Source organism: Theropithecus gelada, chromosome 10 (assembly GCF_003255815.1).
Source record: "Theropithecus gelada isolate Dixy chromosome 10, Tgel_1.0, whole genome shotgun sequence".
NCBI lineage: Eukaryota > Metazoa > Chordata > Mammalia > Primates > Cercopithecidae > Theropithecus > Theropithecus gelada.
The window spans coordinates 89,136,050-89,152,930 of record NC_037678.1 but is presented as its reverse complement, the minus strand read 5'-3'; the positions used below and the strand labels follow the sequence as shown (position 1 = coordinate 89,152,930).

Below are 16,881 nucleotides of genomic sequence, written 5' to 3'. Positions count from 1 at the left end.
TCTCCTCTCCTCTCCTTTCCTTTCCTTTCCTTTCCTTTTCTAGACAGAGTCTTGCTCTGTCACCAGGCTGGAATGCAATGGCGCCATCTCAGCTCACTGCAACCTCTGCCTTCCGGTTTCAAGCGATTCTCCTGCCTCAGCCTCCCAAGTAGCTGGGATTACAGGTGCCCGCCACCATGCCCAGCTAATTTTCACATTTTTAGTAGAGACAGGGTTTTGCTATGTTGGCCAGGCTGGTCTCGAACTCCTGACCTCAGATGATCCACTTGCCTTGGCCTCCCAAAGTGCTGGGATTACAGGCATGAGCCACTGTGCCCATAGCACAGGGTTTCTAAACCTCGGCACTATTCGTATTTTGGACTATGCTTGAAATGTTAGGGGGGGCTGTCCTGTGCATTGCAGGATGTTCAGCAGCACCCCTGATCTCTACCCATGTCAGTGACACCCTCCCTCCCCCACCCAAGCAGTGACAATCATAACCATCTCCAAACATTGCCAAACGTCCCCTTGGGGGCAAAATCTCCCTGGGCTGAGAACCGCTGCACATGGGGCTGACAGATGAATGGCATCTTAGCATCGATTTGTTTTTACAAACCACCTGTGTGATCTCAGGCAACACATGTAACCTGAAGTAAGAACCCACAGAACCTGGATCTCAGTTTCTGCACCTTCCTAAGGCACATGGTGTGCTCTGCAAATTAAATTAAGTGAATTAAATGGGAAGGCATTCAAAAATTCCTCTCTCATACTGGGAGCCATAGCCCTGTAGAGGAGCATAGAAGGTTTAAAACATGCTAAACCTTGTCCACCTTCCCCTTCCTGAGTCTCTGTGGATGAAAAATACATGGAAGACACACACTCAGTGCACCATGATTTATATTTCTATGGCATTCTCAAGCTTTCTAGCTATTAATACTTGCCCCCGAGGCTTCTAATTCATTTTTTATAGTTTTATTACACCATTATTGACAAGGCACAAGGACCACATGGAGGAAGGGAATTCCCAAGGCCACGTAGCCAGAAACGAGCCAACCCACTAAATGGTGGAGGCTGGAGATCTCAGGTCACATTAAACACCCATCTCTCAGGGCTGGTTTTGGGGGCTCTCCAGCCTGGAACCAACGAGAACCAGCGTCTAGCCATGCCCGAGTTCTGGGCCCTTTCCAGGAAAACCCACTGGTGTCTGTTTACTTTTAGTTATGTAAAACTAAGTTATGCTCATCTTAACCAAAAACAACATATTTTTTAAGAAGAGAAATTAAATAAAAGCTGAATCCCAGTCATAAAATATACCCAAGCATTGAATTTAGGGGGGTTTATTTTTAGTCATGGTCCAGTTGTTGACAAGAGAAAAAAGCCAGGTTTTTGTGATGATTTTGAACTGCTACTTTAATCTTTTTTTAAAAAAAGCAATTTAGTTGCTTGGAGTGATCTCATTTTACTTTATCAGTATCCTCCCGTTTTGAATGATTCATTTTACTGAGATGTATTTAAATGAATGTTTTTGAAAAATAACATTTATTAAGTGTTAATTGAGCCAGTAGATGTAGGTGTGGGAGATGCCAAGGTGAAGGTAACAGAAACAAGAGACATAGAGCCGTGTCCAAGGAGAGAGAACATTGATAATAATTAACAATAATTAATAGTAAGTGGTTTACACAAAGCTTTCTCCATAAAAAGAAACGTTCATGATAATACTTAATAATAATGATGAATGCTAAGTAGCACTTTTTAGCACTTCTGTCGGCCACATGCTGCTAGACACCTGACATGTTTTAATCCACCTGATCCTCACATGCACTCACCCCTCTCATTCCCCAGGTAGAGGCACTAAGTCTTCTGTTTTCTTCTGCACTGTTCTTGCGTGTCCCAACTGTCTGCAGTCTGGCCTGGAGGCTAATGCATCCCCTGCCCATTTTAGAAGTGGCACTGCCGGCATCAGCTGGCCTGTTAGTGAGAGCCTCCACGTACCCACAGGCTCAGCAGCCAGGATGCCTGGGAACATGTGGACCCTGGGCAAACCTTCCAGGAATGCTATAGGAAGAAAGGCCCCCATCTTGCAGCCTCTGGAGCCAAGTGGCCACCTGACACTCCCTCCTCAGTTTTCCCTCCTGTCTCCTGTCTCCATCGTCCAGGAGGGAAAGTTGACTTCCCTTCTCCCTGCATCCCTGAGCACTTCACCCTGCTCCCCAGGGAAGCTGGAGTCGTGGGCTCCCATCATGGCCCTGCCAGATGCCCGCCTGCTTTCTCCCCCGGCTCCAGAAAGCCCCCTAATCAAGGAGAAAAGATGCTGCCCCTTTCCCTCCTTGGGCCACAGCTCCCCAGAATTCAGTTACTGGGGTGGGAGGGGTGACATAGAAACACAGAAACCCTGAGCAGATGTCCCTGTCCTGCCACCCTGTACAGTGGCCGTGGCCATGGCCAAGCCAGGGAATTACATTCCTTCCTGCAGCAGTAAGATGAGGGGCTCCGTTAGGCGCAGGGGCTCACGCCTGTAATCCCAGCACTGTGGGAGGCTGAGCGGGCAGATCACCTGAGGTCAGGAGTTCAAGACCAGCCTGGCCAACATAGTGAAACCCCGTCTCTACTAAAAATATAAAAATTAGCCTGGTATGGCGGCAGGCGCCTGTAATCCCAGCTACTTGGGAAGCTGGGGCAGAAGAACCCGGCAGGCGGAGGTTGCAGTGAGCCGAGATTGTGCCACTGCACTCCAGCCTGGGCAGCAGAGTGAGACTCTGTCTCAAAACAAACAAACAAAATAAAGGATGGGGGCTCAAGGGCAGGATGCCCCTCAACTCCAAGTGCAAACAGTGAGGTTCCTCCAGAGGCCGGCCCCCAAGCAGGGGAGGAATCACCCTCCAGTTTGCAGTGCCCACTCCTTGCTAAACAGCAGCAGTTTGAGCCTATGCCAGGGTTGGGTTCCCTTGCATCTGAGCCATGTTTTCACACAGCGCCTGGTGCTAAGAGCCCCCCCAGCTGGTTTAACACTCGGCTCTTGGCATCTTGAAATTTTTACTAAATTTCTTTCTTTTTTTTTTTTTTTTTAAATACTTTTCTTTCTTTCTTTCTTTTTTTTTTTTTTTTTTAATGGAGTCTCCCTCTGTCGCCCAGGCTGGAGTGCAGTGGCACGATCTTGGCTCACTGCAACCTCTGCCTCCCAGGTTCAAGCGACTCTCCTGCCTCAGCCTCCCAAGTAGCTGGGACTACGGGTGTGTGCCACCACACTTGGTTCATTTCTAGTATTTTTAGTAGAGACGGGGTTTCACCATGTTAGCCACGATGGTCTCGATCCCCTGACCTCATGATCTGCCTGCCTCGGCCTCCGAAAGTGCTGGGATTACAGGCATGAGCTACTGCGCCCAGCCTACTTTTTTTTTCTTTTTCCCTAAGAGACGGGATCTCATTCCATCACCCAGGCTAGAGTTCAGTAGCGTGCAGTAGCTCTTTGCAACTATAAATTCCTGGGCTTAAATGATACTCCCACCTCAGCCTCCCGAGTAGCTGGGACTACAAGCACGTGCCACCACACCTCCTAATAAATTTGAACTAGAGGTCTCGCATTTTCATTTTACAGTGGGCCCTAAAAATTAAATAGCTGGCTGAGATCCACACTCATTAAAATGCTCAGTCCTCACCATAATGCCGGGCCTTGTCAAACAGAGATAAGCTGTCTCGGCCCTCTCGTGTTCTCTAGCTGCTTACAATGCCCTCTGCCCAAGTCCGCAGGTCCTGAGCACCTGTGCTGAATGGACTTCAATCACCACAAGACTCCATGGTGTAGTGACACAACTTTCTCTGATTCTCTCTCGCCAGTCGCCTAGGTCTTCATGTCATTTCAGGTTTAAACTCTCCTCCTCCTCCTCCTCCTCCTCCTTCTCCTTCGCCTAGGTCTTCATGTCATTTCAGGTTTAAACTCCTCCTCCTCTTCTTCTTCTTCTTCTTCTTCTTCTTCTTCTTCTTCTTCTTCTTCTTCTTCTTCTTCTTCTTCCTCCTCCTCCTCCTCCTCCTCCTCCTCCTCCTCCTCCTCCTCCTCCTCCTCCTCCTCCTCCTCCTCCTCCTCCTCCTCCTCCTCCTCCTCCTCCTCCTCCTCCTCCTCCTCCTCCTCCTCCTCCTCCTCCTCCTCCTCCTCCTCCTCCTCCTCCTCCTCCTCCTCCTCCTCCTCCTCCTCCTCCTCCTCCTCCTCCTCCTCCTCCTCCTCCTCCTCCTCCTCCTCCTCCTCCTCCTCCTCCTCCTCCTCCTCCTCCTCCTCCTCCTCCTCCTCCTCCTCCTCCTCCTCCTCCTCCTCCTCCTCCTCCTCCTCCTCCTCCTCCTCCTCCTCCTCCTCCTCCTCCTCCTCCTCCTCCTCCTCCTCCTCCTCCTCCTCCTCCTCCTCCTCCTCCTCCTCCTCCTCCTCCTCCTCCTCCTCCTCCTCCTCCTCCTCCTCCTCCTCCTCCTCCTCCTCCTCCTCCTCCTCTTCTTCTTCTTCTTCTTCTTCTTCTTCTTCTTCTTCTTCTTCTTCTTCTTCTTCTTCTTCTTCTTCTTCTTCTCCTCCTCCTCCTCCTCCTTCTCCTCCTCCTCCTCCTCCTCCTTCTCCTTCTTCTTCTTCTTTTTTGAGATGGAGTCTCGCTCTATTGCCCAGGCTGGAGTGCAGTGGCACGATCGCAGCTCACTGCAACCTCCACCTTCCAGGTTCAAGTGATTCTCCTGCCTCAGTCTCCCAAGTAGCTGGGATTACAGGCATGTGCCACCATGCCTGGCTAATTTTTGTATTTTCTGTAGAGACGGGATTTCACCATGTTGACCAGGCTGGTCTTGAACTCCTGACCTCAAGTGATCCTCCCAAAGTGCTGGGATTATAGGCATGAGCTACCCTGCCCGGCTTAAACTCTGTGTCTTTAGTGTGAACCCTCACTTCAGGGAATGTTTACCCCTTCTTCCTCCTCCCTGTCTTTTAATTTTACACTAAGAAAATTATTTGCTTATCTGAAATTTAAATTTAACTGCACACCTTGTATTTGATCTGGCAACCCTAGGCAGAAAAACTCCAAACTTACGTGACTGGCCCCTTGTGGGGCTCAGACATCAGTCAGTGGAAAGCAGCGCCTCACCACTCACCCAGCAGAGTGGACAGAAAGGAGTTGGAGCCTTCAGAGGCTTCGCTGTGGAGACCTGGGGACATGATGGAGGCAGGGCCTGGCCACGCTGGGGCCTTCTGGTCCTGAACTCAGTCTCGCTCCTGTCCACCAATGGCCACGAAGCAACGGAGGGAGGAGATGGGAAGTCCCTGCGCATGGAGAGTCTGCAGGTGGGGCTACGATTGGCTGCAGGCAGACATGCCAGACAGAGCAGAGCCCCTCCTGTAAGGAGGTGAGGGCGAGAGGGAGCAGAACCTCGCGGTAAGGAGGTGAGGGCGAGAGACAGCAGAGCGAGCCTTGCAGGTAAGGAGGTGAGCGGGAGGGAGACTAGAGCCCTGCTGATAAGGGGGTGAGGGCGAGAGAGAGCAGAGGAAGCTACGCCGGTAAGGAGGTGAGGGCGAGGGAAAGCAGAGCCTCGCAGGTAAAGAGGAGAAGGCGAGGGACAGCAAAGCCTCGCAGGCAAGGAGGTGAGGGCGAGGGAGAGCAGAGCCTTGCCGGTAAGGAGGTAAGAGCAGCCAGGCGAGAAACACCTTCCTCAGTTTCAGTTTCAGGGGCAGACGGCACAATGGCTTAGTGTCCAGACCCTGCAACCTATCCGCCCAGATTCAAATTTCATCTCTTTCACCCCATGTGATCTTGAGCAATCCACATGTGGTCTCTATGTGCCTCCACTTTCTAATCAGGAAAATGGAAATGAATAGTGTACTTTGTAGGATTGTTTTTTACAATTAAATGAGATAAATATACGTAATGCACTTAGAGGTGCTTGACATGAAGCAAATGCCAAGTGTTGCTTCTCCTCCAGTCTCATCCTCCAGGCAGCTCTTAGGAGGAAGATTTAGGCTCAAGGATATGGCTTTATAGCATCTGCAAAGAGCATTGAACCAAACCAGATTCTCTGCGATGCTAAACTTACTTCTGCACTGTGGGAGAACTCAAGCACAGGGCCCTGCCCCACAGTTCTGCATTCAGGGAATGTCTGGAAGTTCACCTACCCCTAAATGGGGTTTTCACAGGGAGAAGAGAAGTACAAAGAACACAGACCCATCCTCTGCCTCCAAGGAACTTAGGGAGAAAAGCAGAGGCAAGTTGTGCCTCTAACATTTTGTGGACTCTTGGGGCATGTGCAGAAAAACTAGAGTTGACCTTTATTTTTTTATTTTATTTTATTTTATTTTATTTTGAGATGGAGTCTCCCTCTGTCACCCAGACTGGAGTGCAGTGGTGCAATCTCAGGTCACTGCAACCTCTGTGTCCTGGGTTCAAGTGATCCTCCCACCTCAGCTTCCCAAGTAGCTGGGACTACAGGCACGCGCCATCACACCCAGTTAATTTCTGTAGTTTTAGTAGAGACAGGGTTTCACCACGTTGGCCGGGCTGGTTTCGAACTCCTAACCTCAAGTGATCTGCCTGACTTGGCCTCCAAAAGTGCTGGGATTACAGGCATGAGTCATCATGCCCAGCTAGAGTAGACCTTTTGTCGGATGTCACAACAAGGGGCTCCCACCAAAAACCCAAACTGCTCAGAAAAAGGACCCTGTTGGGTGGGGTGGCAGAAAGAAGGCTTCCCAGGGGAGGTGGGCTGTGAGTAGGGTCTTGAAGGGGATCAAAATCTGTTTCAAGAGAGGCTCCAGGTTAGCAGGAGGGTGGTTCGCGGACAGTCTGGCTGTAGTATAGGGGTCAGGGATGGGGTGGGGGGACAGAGAATACAAGACAGAGCTAGAGCCAGGCACAGCGAGCCTCATTGCCATGTGCACCATTAATTTTCTGTTTCCATAGTTCCTTTCTCCCTTACAGTTCTTTCACTCTTACATCTAGAGCAGTGCTGTCCAGCAGAAATAAGTGAGTTAGCCACATATGTGATTTTGATTTTCCTAGTAGCCACAGTAAAAAAGGGGAAGGAAACAGGTGAAATTCATTCTAATAACATATTTTCTCTCGTATTTCCAAAATACTATCATTTCAACATGTAATCAATAAAATAATTACGGATGAGCTATTTTACGTTCCTTTTTCGGGCTCAGTCTTTAACACTGCAGGGTATGTTTTACATTTCTAGTACATCTCAGTTTGGACGAGGGCACAGGCACCTGCGGCCGCTGTCTGGATCTAGATCCTCAGGCCACAGCCGATTGCCCCTGGGAAGGGCAGATACAAAACACCCAGAAGAAGGCCATCACATATGGCTTTTAAGCTCCTGAAGAGGCTTAGGTAGATCCATGGCAGAATCAATAGTTTTGAAAGTCCTGACTTAAACCAGGAGCCGGAGACCAGTTCATGCCATAAACTAAAGCTCTGGGGAAAATGGGGACAGGCAGTAAGAACAGTCCCCTCCCAGCACCCCACATCTTCCATTAAAAAAAGCTGAAAGACCTGTGTGAGAGGAGGAATGGAGAAGGTACTCGATGTAGGGGTTGGTAAGAATTTGAGAAGGGGGCTCCCAGAGAGGTGACAGGACAGCCAGATAAATTGGTGGTGGTGGGGGGTGGCACTGTCTCATCTCCCCCAGGGCATCTAGCACCTTGGGGTCTCTGGAGAGAGCTGATGGCTGAGTGAGGAGCCCAGGGAGGTAAGTGTGAGGGTGGCCCACAGGCCTGCATTCCAGCAGGTGCACAGAGAGGGTGCAGAAAGGGCTGAGAGAGCAGAGCCCATGGGATGAGGCCAGGAACGCTGTCATAAGCAAGGGTGGAATCCAAGGTGGCTTTGTGCACAGCAAAGAAACTGAGGCTGAGCCCCAGCCTGGGGTGGGACGGGGAGAAGGGGAGGGTGATGGCTGCACCTTGGCAGAAGCCAGCAAAGACAGGAGGTTGCATGAGGCCGAGAAAGATGTCCCTCCCTGTGCCAGGATTAGGTCTCCTGCAGGCAAGGTATGAAAATACAAGAGGCCGGGCGTGGTGGCTCATGCCTGTAATCCCACCACTTTGGGAGGATCACTTGAGCCCAGGAGCTGAGACCAGCCTGGACAACATGGCGAAACTGTGTCTCTACAAAAAAATAAAACAAAAACAAACAAACAAACAAAAAACACAAAAAATTAGCTGGGCATGGTAGTGCATGCCTCTAGTCCTAGCTACTTGGCAAGCTGAGGTGGTTGCGCCCAGGATGAGGAGGTTGCAGTGAACTGAGATCACATCACTGCACCCCAGCCTGGACAATACAATGAGACTGTCTCAAAACAAAAACAAAACCAAAAAAACAAAACTAAATAAAAACCACCAAGAGCCGACATCTTTATTGGCTGAATCTGAGAACCCTGTCTTGCCAGGATCTGCCCGCCCAGGATGCTGTCATTGCTGGCCCTGACTTCAGATGGGTCCTCACCCTGAAGCACTTGCCCATCTTGGAGGGGCCACATCTGGGTCTCCTCCTGGTTCTCACTACAGGCCCCGCCAGACTCCGGACCCTGATACGGGGTCTCACCGGCAAATTTAGTCTAAGCCTCCTCCCTGCTGGGCATGACCACCTGGCCATGGATCTTCTTGTGCAATTTGTGATGGTACAATCCACGGTTGCTCCAGTCCTCACCTGGGAATGGACAAGGCACTACTCCTCGGAGCCCTTGTCTCCTCATTGGTAAAGTGGAGAGAGGGACCCTCATCTCAATCACAGGTGTGGGTGCCTCAAAGCAAAGAATGCAGGTGACAGCCCCAGTGCCAGTGCCTAAAATTAGCAGCTCTAGGAAAGTGATCACTGCACTGGCCAGGAGGTCATGGACACAAGAGGAGCACATCTCCAGGGACCCGGCTGCACACAGACAAACCGTCCCCACAGCCCTGGCTCTACAGGCAAATTTTCAGATGCCTGACATTTTTCCATTATTCATTCATTTTTTGTTCTAAAACCCACCCACCTATAATCCTCATTTAAAACACAGTTAAGCTATTCGTACACACAGACTTAAACTGGAAAAGGCAACACTACAGAGACAGAAAATAAACCAGTGGTTGCCAGGGACTGAGGCTGGTGAATATGAAGAGCACAAGGGAATGAGTATTTTGAGTAACGGGATTGCTCTGTGTCTTGACTATGGTAGCAGCTGCATCACTGCATGCATGTGTCAAAACTCGTAGAACTATGTACTACAAAGGGTGAAATTTACTGTATGTATGTCCATTATACCTTAATAAAAACATTTTTAAAATAATGAGTATAGCTGAACAACAACAACAAAACCCCACAATTATGGACACATTTAATCAATGGTGTTCGACATCAGAAGAGTGGTTACCTCTAAGGATAGGGGATAGCCTTGGCCAAGAAGAGGCACAAGAGAACCATCTGGAATTTTGGAGACATCTGATTGCTAGATCTGGGTAGTGGGTACATGGGTGTACATATATGTGTAAAAATTCATTGATCTGTACCCTTTTTATCAACACATATTCTCCTAGGTATGTTACATCACAACAGGAAAGTAAAAAGAACAATTATTTCTTTTTCTAAAAAAGGAATTTTTGCTGGGCCTGATGGCTCGCACCTATAATTCTAGCACTTTGGGAGGCCGAGGTGCATGGATCACTTGAGTCCAGGAGTTTGAGACCAACCCGAGCAACATGCCAAAACCCTGTCTGTACAAGAAATACAAAAAATTAACCAGGCGTGGTGGCACACACCTGTAGTCCCAGCTACATGGGAGGCTGAGGTGAGAGGATCACTTGAGCCTGGGAGGCAGAGGTTGCAGTCAGCCGAGATGGCACCACTGCACTCCAGCCTGAGCAACAGAGTGAGACCCTGTCTTAAATAAATAAATAAATAATAAAAGCACACAAATTTTTTTCATTTAAAATTTGTTCCCTAGGGAATAGTTCTCCCTCCTCCATCTGGAAGGAAAGAATCCAATCTATCCAATAGGGCGCTTCCGTTTCTGACGATAGCATCTACTGGACATTAAACTGGCTCGCAGATTGGGGCGTTATTCCGAATATTTACCAGCTAGTGCAGAGCCGTGGGGTAATCAGAAAACCACGGCTCTCATGGTTCAGATTTAGATGCAAACCAAACTCGTCATCGGTCATGTGTGCAGTAGTTCCCAGCCTCTTTGGGTGTTTCTGTAACACTGTCCTGCCTGGTAGACTGACTGGGGCACAGAGGAGAATGAATAGCAACAGCTCTAGTTGGTGCCTCTCCTGACCGGGCGTGCCATGTTCTGTGAGTTCACAGCCTGCCTTGTCTATGCTCACTCTCTTTGCGTTTTCTTTGGGACTGTCTCTTCCTCTCCTGAGGCCCTAAGCAGCTTTTTAAAAGCCCCATAAAAACAAACAATGATGGCCGGGCGCGGTGGCTCACGCCTGTAATCCCAGCACTTTGGGAGGCCGAAGCGGGCGGATCACGAGGTCAGGAGATCGAGACCATCCCATCCCGCCTCACACAGTGAAACCCCGTCTCTACTAAAAATACAAAAAAAAAAAAAAAAAAAAAAAACTAGCCGGGCATGATGGCGGGCGCCTGTAGTCCCAGCTACTCCGGAGGCTGAGGCAGGAGAATGGCGTGAACCCGGGAGGCAGAGCTTGCAGTGAGCCGAGATCACGCCCCTGCACTCCAGCCTGGGCGACAGAGTGAGACTCCGTCTCAAAAAACAAAACAAAACAAAACAAAACAAAAAAACCCCAACAAACAATGACATAGAAAAGGATATTCCAATTCCACTGGATATCCTTGAGGTCATTCTTGGGCTGAGAGTGACATCATAGAATAACTCACTCTGGTGTAGACCACAGGCTCCTGTTTCTTCACTTGCTATTGCCAGGCTGGTGCCCTGGCAGGGGCAAGCGAGATGCCATGGGTCCCTTCATGGGGGTGTGGAGTGCACCTAAATCACCCACTCTGACAGTTCGCCTCAGACCCCGGCGGCTGACCTACTTCTGTTGACCCCTGAGTGTTTGAACACCAAGTGAATCATGCCCAGCCCAGCTGCTCTGAGCTGAAACCATTCTGTGTGTATGCGCCCATCATCTGCGGGCCCTTGAGGCTGCCCGAGCATGTGGGGTCAATAGCATGAAAGCATGTGGCACCCCGCCAAGCGGCAGCTTTGCTCTCTGATGGCCCTTCACAGGGACACGTGGCAGGAACTGCCATCTGGCAGGACTAGGGGAAGAAAGGTAAGGAAGAGAAGTCAGAGAAGTAAGAAAGAATGAATTACCTTGTTGATACCTTTGGTGACCAAATTGATTGCGAGCTCATGGCTGATGCCATCCACCCAGCAGACATCCTTTTCTCCAATGGGTTCAGAGAGGAAGGCTCTCAGCCTGGGAGACATGTGGTCCATCTCCTGCGACAGCAGTGGGGAGAGAGGAGGATTAGCAGATACGTGACTGCTCCCAGTGTGCATGGACACTGGGGAACTCCCTCAGCCCACCAGGGGACTGGGACAACAGATGGCAGAATTCCTTCCATCATCCAGCATTTCCTGGGGTCTGCTAAATGCAGGTGCACTGGCCTCCACTAAGGCCTTCACACATCCATTCCTACCTGGATGGACCAAGAGAAGCCTAATGATGGCCACAGATGAGTCGAATAAATTTCCACGAAAATAGTGTGCTTAATATTAAGAACTGCGGTGGGTTTTTTCCAACTCACTCCATTCTAAATGCCTAAAGCAACAACTTGCTTCTCTTAGCTAATTAACCCACCTTCTCTCTTAACCACCCAACACTTTAGTCATACTTTTATTTCAGTGTTCATTGCACTCTATAATAGTGTAAACTCGCTAGAAACTCTTCACACTGGCTCAAATCGTAAAGAACACATTCTAGAAATCCAAAGCCTGCAGGTGGCAACGGGTCGCAGCTTCATTCCTTGGGAATTCTCCAGCTTTCCCTCCTTGTGTTGGCTTTATTCTTGCTTGGCTCCCCTCACAGTGGTGAAAGAGCTGCTCCGGCACTCATCGGCCTCACCAACTCCACCTCGAAAGAAGGAAGAGAAGATGGCTTTTGCTTAAGTCGCCTCATTTGTTGCCTGTGCTCCAACTTTAGCCAGATAAATCAGCTTTCCCAAACAGCAGGACTTGCTCATCAATTTCCTGCAACTGCAGATTGCAGGCCCCAGGCAAAAAGACTCTCTCTCTTAGCAGAACTATTTTCATCCCTCTCCACTTTTAAATGGACCACCATCTCCCAGAAGTTGAGTCTCCTAGGACCTTAATGAAGACTGCCAGAGGTAGCCAACATCCTGAATATTTCCTGGAAGATCTCGAAATATCATGGGCTCCATAAGCATTAGGTCTGCATGCCGGCAAAACTGGCCATTTTGTTAAATGAGGGTTACCATCTTCCTAGTTTTTTGTTTTGTTTTGTTTTTGTGATGAAGTTTCACTCTTGTTGCCCAGGCTGAAATGCAATGGCATGATCTTGGCTCACCGCAACCACTGCCTCCTGGGTTCAAGCGATTCTCTTGCCTCAGCCTCCCAAGTAGCTGGGATTACTGGTGTGCGCCACCGCGCCTGGGTAATTTTTGTATTTTTAGTAGAGACAAGGTTTCACCATGTTGACCGGGCTGGTCTTGAACTCCTGATCTCAGGTGATCCGCCCACCTCGGTCTCCCAAAGTGCATTACAGGCATGAGCTACCGCGCCCGGCCGCCATCTTCCTAGTTTAATAGAGACATCTTTGCTGCTCTCCGCCTGAATATCTCTTAACCAATCCACATTTAAGGTTTGTTCATTGTAGCATCCCCTTCCTGGTACAAAATTCTGTGCCAGTTTGGACAGTTTATGATGAAAGTATCAAAAAACTCAGTGTAAATCAGTTTATATAATAAGGAGGTGTTATTAGCACATACTACCAAAAAGTCCAGAGGTAGATCAGATGTGGCTTGAGCAAGGCTCCAACTTGATTTCCCGGCAGCTCTCTCGACTCAGTCTTTCTTTGTGAATGGGCTCAGTCCTCAGCTTAACTCCTTCGTGGAAGTAACTGGGCTGTAGCATCGCTTTTGCAAGCCACAGCCCTCTCCCCAAAAGAAACACAAAGCTGCCTTTTCCTAGAGGCCCCCAGCAAATGCCCTCTCTGGTTCAAACCGTAATATGCCAACCCCTAAAACAAAAATTATGGTCTGTGTGTTCTACCTCTGGGCTCAGCAAGGGAGTCGGTACCCCTCAAAGCCCATGGGTTGCAGGGGTGGGGCTGGGGGAACCAAAATCAAGATAATTCTCCTGTTCCTGGGGATAGTTACCCCACACCATATGGGACTATGTTACAGGAATGACCCAATGTCCTCCACACATTCCCCAGTAGATCATGAGGCCCCCAAGGGCTGCAGCTGCCTCCTAATGGCCTTTGCTCCCCACTCCAACACCAGCCCCTCTGCCGAGCACATGGCAAGTATTCGATGACATAAATGATCAGGTGCATCCAATGCCTCCCTTTCACAGCTCTGTCCCCTCTCCTGTCCCCACCCTCCCCATTCTCCTCCAGACCTTTCTGTAAAGTCGAGCTCCTCGTGTACGCCTTCTTACCCCGAAGTACGTTTTGTAACACTTCAGAAGACACTGAACTCTCCCAGAAGAGATGAATTCAAAGGCACTGATTTTGGTAGTCGGGGGCTCCTAAGAAAAGTGGCCTTGATGTGTCAGCAGATTCTAGGAAGGGGAGCAAAAGACAATGAGAGGTTGTTCAGGGTCCCCTGACTCTGTGGGTGTTAAATCCACAGATGTGTGAGCCGAGGGCATCAAGCTCTCTTCAGCAGCTAAATAGGAATCTGTCTCTTCATCTGTGAAAATATGTTTCGTAAGTACAAGATGGTGTTTAACGCAGGTGTTAACAGGAGAACGCCTCAGCACCCATGGCTTTATGGGATGATGAATTGGGATTGAGAATTGGGATTGATGAATTGGGTGAGAATCCAGAATTTCTGAGCAAGTAAAAGCCTGAAAGTCTCATGAGCCGCTCTGCCTTTGCTGAGGGAAAATTCCATTCACTATCCATGCTGGCCATCTGTTAAGTTAAACATCTCTGCCTATGAAATCTAAGAATAAATGGAAACTACAACATTGCTATCAATGCATCAGCAGCATCAAAGACGGGTAATGGTTAGTAACACCTTGTGTGTGTTTGCTTTTCTCACACACCTGATCTCACTTTGATCCTTGCAACACCTCTGGGGCGGGGACATAGGCAGTGATTTTTGCCCTCCTGGGGCTCTCCAGCAACGTCGGAAGTCAGAATAAAAAGGTCTTCACATTCTTTACCACTCCTTTGGCTGCAACAGTGGTGCTCAACTGGGGGCCATTGGCCCCCATCCCCAGGGAACATTGGTAATGTCCAGAGACACTCGAGTTGTCACGCCTGGGAGAGGGGGAAGGACTATTGGCTCTAGCGGGCAGAGGCCAGGGCGTGGCATCCTGCCATGCACACAACCAACACACAACAAAGAATTATCTGGCCCTAGGTACACAACCACCCACAACAAAGAATTATCTGGCCCTAGGTACACAACCACCCCACAACAAAGAATTATCTGGCTCTAGGTGTCAATAGCATAGAGGTTAAGAAACCCTGGGCTACAAGTAATGAAAAATCCTGCCTCATTTGGTCTGAAACAATAAATACATTTCTAATCTCATATAACAAGAAATCCTTTGATGAGGTGGACCCAGGATCTTATCAGTCAATAACTCTGTGTGAACAAGGGCCAGGATAGCTGCTCCCAAGGTCCCAAGATGCCCCCAGAATTTGCTTGGGTCCCATTCCAATGTGCAAACTTCCAAAGAGGCTGGGCGTGGTGGCTCACGCCTGTAATCTCAGCACTTTGGGAGGCTGAGGCAAGCAGATCACTTGAGGTCAGGAGTTGGAGACCAGCCTGGCCAACATGGTGAAACCCCATCTCTACTAAAAACACAAAAATTAGCCAGGCGTAGTGGCATGCGCCTGCAATCCCAACTACTCGGGAGGCTGAGGCAGGAGAATCACTTGAACCTGGGAGGTGGAGGTTGCAGTGAGCCAAGATCACGCCACTGCACTCCAGCCTGGACAACGGAGTGAGACTCCGTCTCAAAAAAAAACAAAAACAAAACAAAACAAACTTCCAAAGGAAGGAGAGGCCTTTTCTTCTTGCGTGTCCTTAAGGGGAGGCAACCTCTCCCAGAAACTCTCCAGTGGAACTTCCTTTAGTTTCATTGGCCAGAACCAGGCAACATGCCCACCTGTAAAGCAGCCACTGGTCAGGGGAGTGGGACCGCTATGGGAGTGGATGAGGTGAGCCCCCTCTGAAACATGAGGCTACTCAGAGAATGTCAGTTTCTGTAAGAAGGAAGGAAGGAAGGAGGGAGGGAGGGAGGGAGGAAGGAAGGAAGGAAGGAAGGAAATGAATGCTGGGTAGGCAAACAACAATGTCTGCTACATCTTCTGATCTTCTAAACCCTGGTCTAATATTTGGTTCATTACAACTCTAGCACTTCTCAAAGTGGAGTGAGTGCACGAACCACCTGGGGGTTTTTTGTTGAAAAATGCAGGTGCTGACTCAGCAGGTCTGGGACAGGCCTCAGATACTGTGTGTGTGACCAGCTCCGAGGAGAGGTGACGCTGCTGCCCGCAGACCTCACTTTCACCGGCAAGACATTCATGATGCCACTTACTCTTTGTATGTTATTGCATGAATTGTGGTAAAATATATCTAACATAAAATGTCCCATTTCAATTATTTTTAAGTGCACGGTTCAGTAATGTGAAGTGCATTCACATTGTTGTGCAACCGATCTCCAGAACTCTTTTCAACTTGCAAAACTGAAACTCCATACCCATTGAACAGCAAGTCTCCATCTCTCCCTGCAACCCCTGGCAACCACTATTCTACTTTCTGTTTCTGTTAAAATGACTACTCTAGATACTTCATATAAGTGGAACTTACATATAAGTGGAACTGTGTAGAACTTGCCCTGCAGATAATTTGAAAAGAAAAAAAAAATTTAAGTGGAATTATATGATATCTGTCCTTTTGTGTCTGGCTTATTTCACTTAGCATAATGTTCTCAAGGTTCATCCATGCTGCAGCATGTCTCGGAATGTCTTGCCTTTTTAAGGCTGAACTATATTCCATTGTATGTACACAACACATTTTGTTTATTCTTCATCTATTGATAGATGTTTGCGTTGCTCCCACCTTATGGCTATTGCGAATAATACTGCTACGAACATGGGTACACAAATATCTCTTTGAGAACCTGCATTCAATTCTTTTGGGTATATACCCAGAAGTGAAATTGCTGGATCATATGGTAATTCTATTTTTAATTTTTCGAGGAATTGCCATACTGTTTTCCAAGCGACTGTACCAGTGGCACTTATTCTTAAACTTGACAGCACATTAGGCCTCACATGGGGAGAGTTACAAATTACTGATGCTTGGATCCCACCTCCAGAGTTTGATTTCATTAGCATAGGGTATGCCCTGGACATCAGAAGTTTTAAAAACTCCCCAAGTGACTCAAGTATGTTGCAAAATTGGAGGACCATGTCTTGTCCTTTGCTTCTATCTGATAAAATTCCAAGCAGATTTGCTGGGATGATGGGGTTCCAGCTAAATGGGCCTTAGTGGTGGGATCTGCAGCGTCTGTGCTGCCATATGGCGCACGCTCGCAGCTCCCAGGCTGCATCTACCCCCAAATCACCAGGCGCATCATGTCCTCATTAGCCATCAATAGGAAGACAACTATGACCCCAATGGCTTTGAAGTCAGAGAACTTCAGAGCAGACAGACCTCAATAACAAGCTGCTCCTCTTTTTTTTTTTTTTAATTAAAAAAAAAGATCTTTACTTCAAAGGAAATTTTACCTGGA

General features: G+C 48.7%; 1 protein-coding gene across 3 annotated transcripts in view; it reads right to left on the bottom strand.

Moving 5' to 3' along the window:
* BANF2 (barrier to autointegration factor 2) overlaps nt 1-16,881 on the bottom strand; it is a 38,042-nt gene that overhangs the window by 1,135 nt on the left and 20,026 nt on the right. For 2 of the 3 annotated variants that reach the window (XM_025399982.1, XM_025399984.1), the window contains exon 2: nt 11,254-11,382. In XM_025399982.1, coding sequence (XP_025255767.1) covers nt 11,254-11,379 — 126 coding nt within the window. In that variant the 5' untranslated portion in view covers nt 11,380-11,382. Of the gene's footprint in view, nt 1-11,253; nt 11,383-13,524; nt 13,687-16,881 lie in introns of all 3 variants that reach the window. The other variant, XM_025399981.1, reaches the window with a different exon arrangement.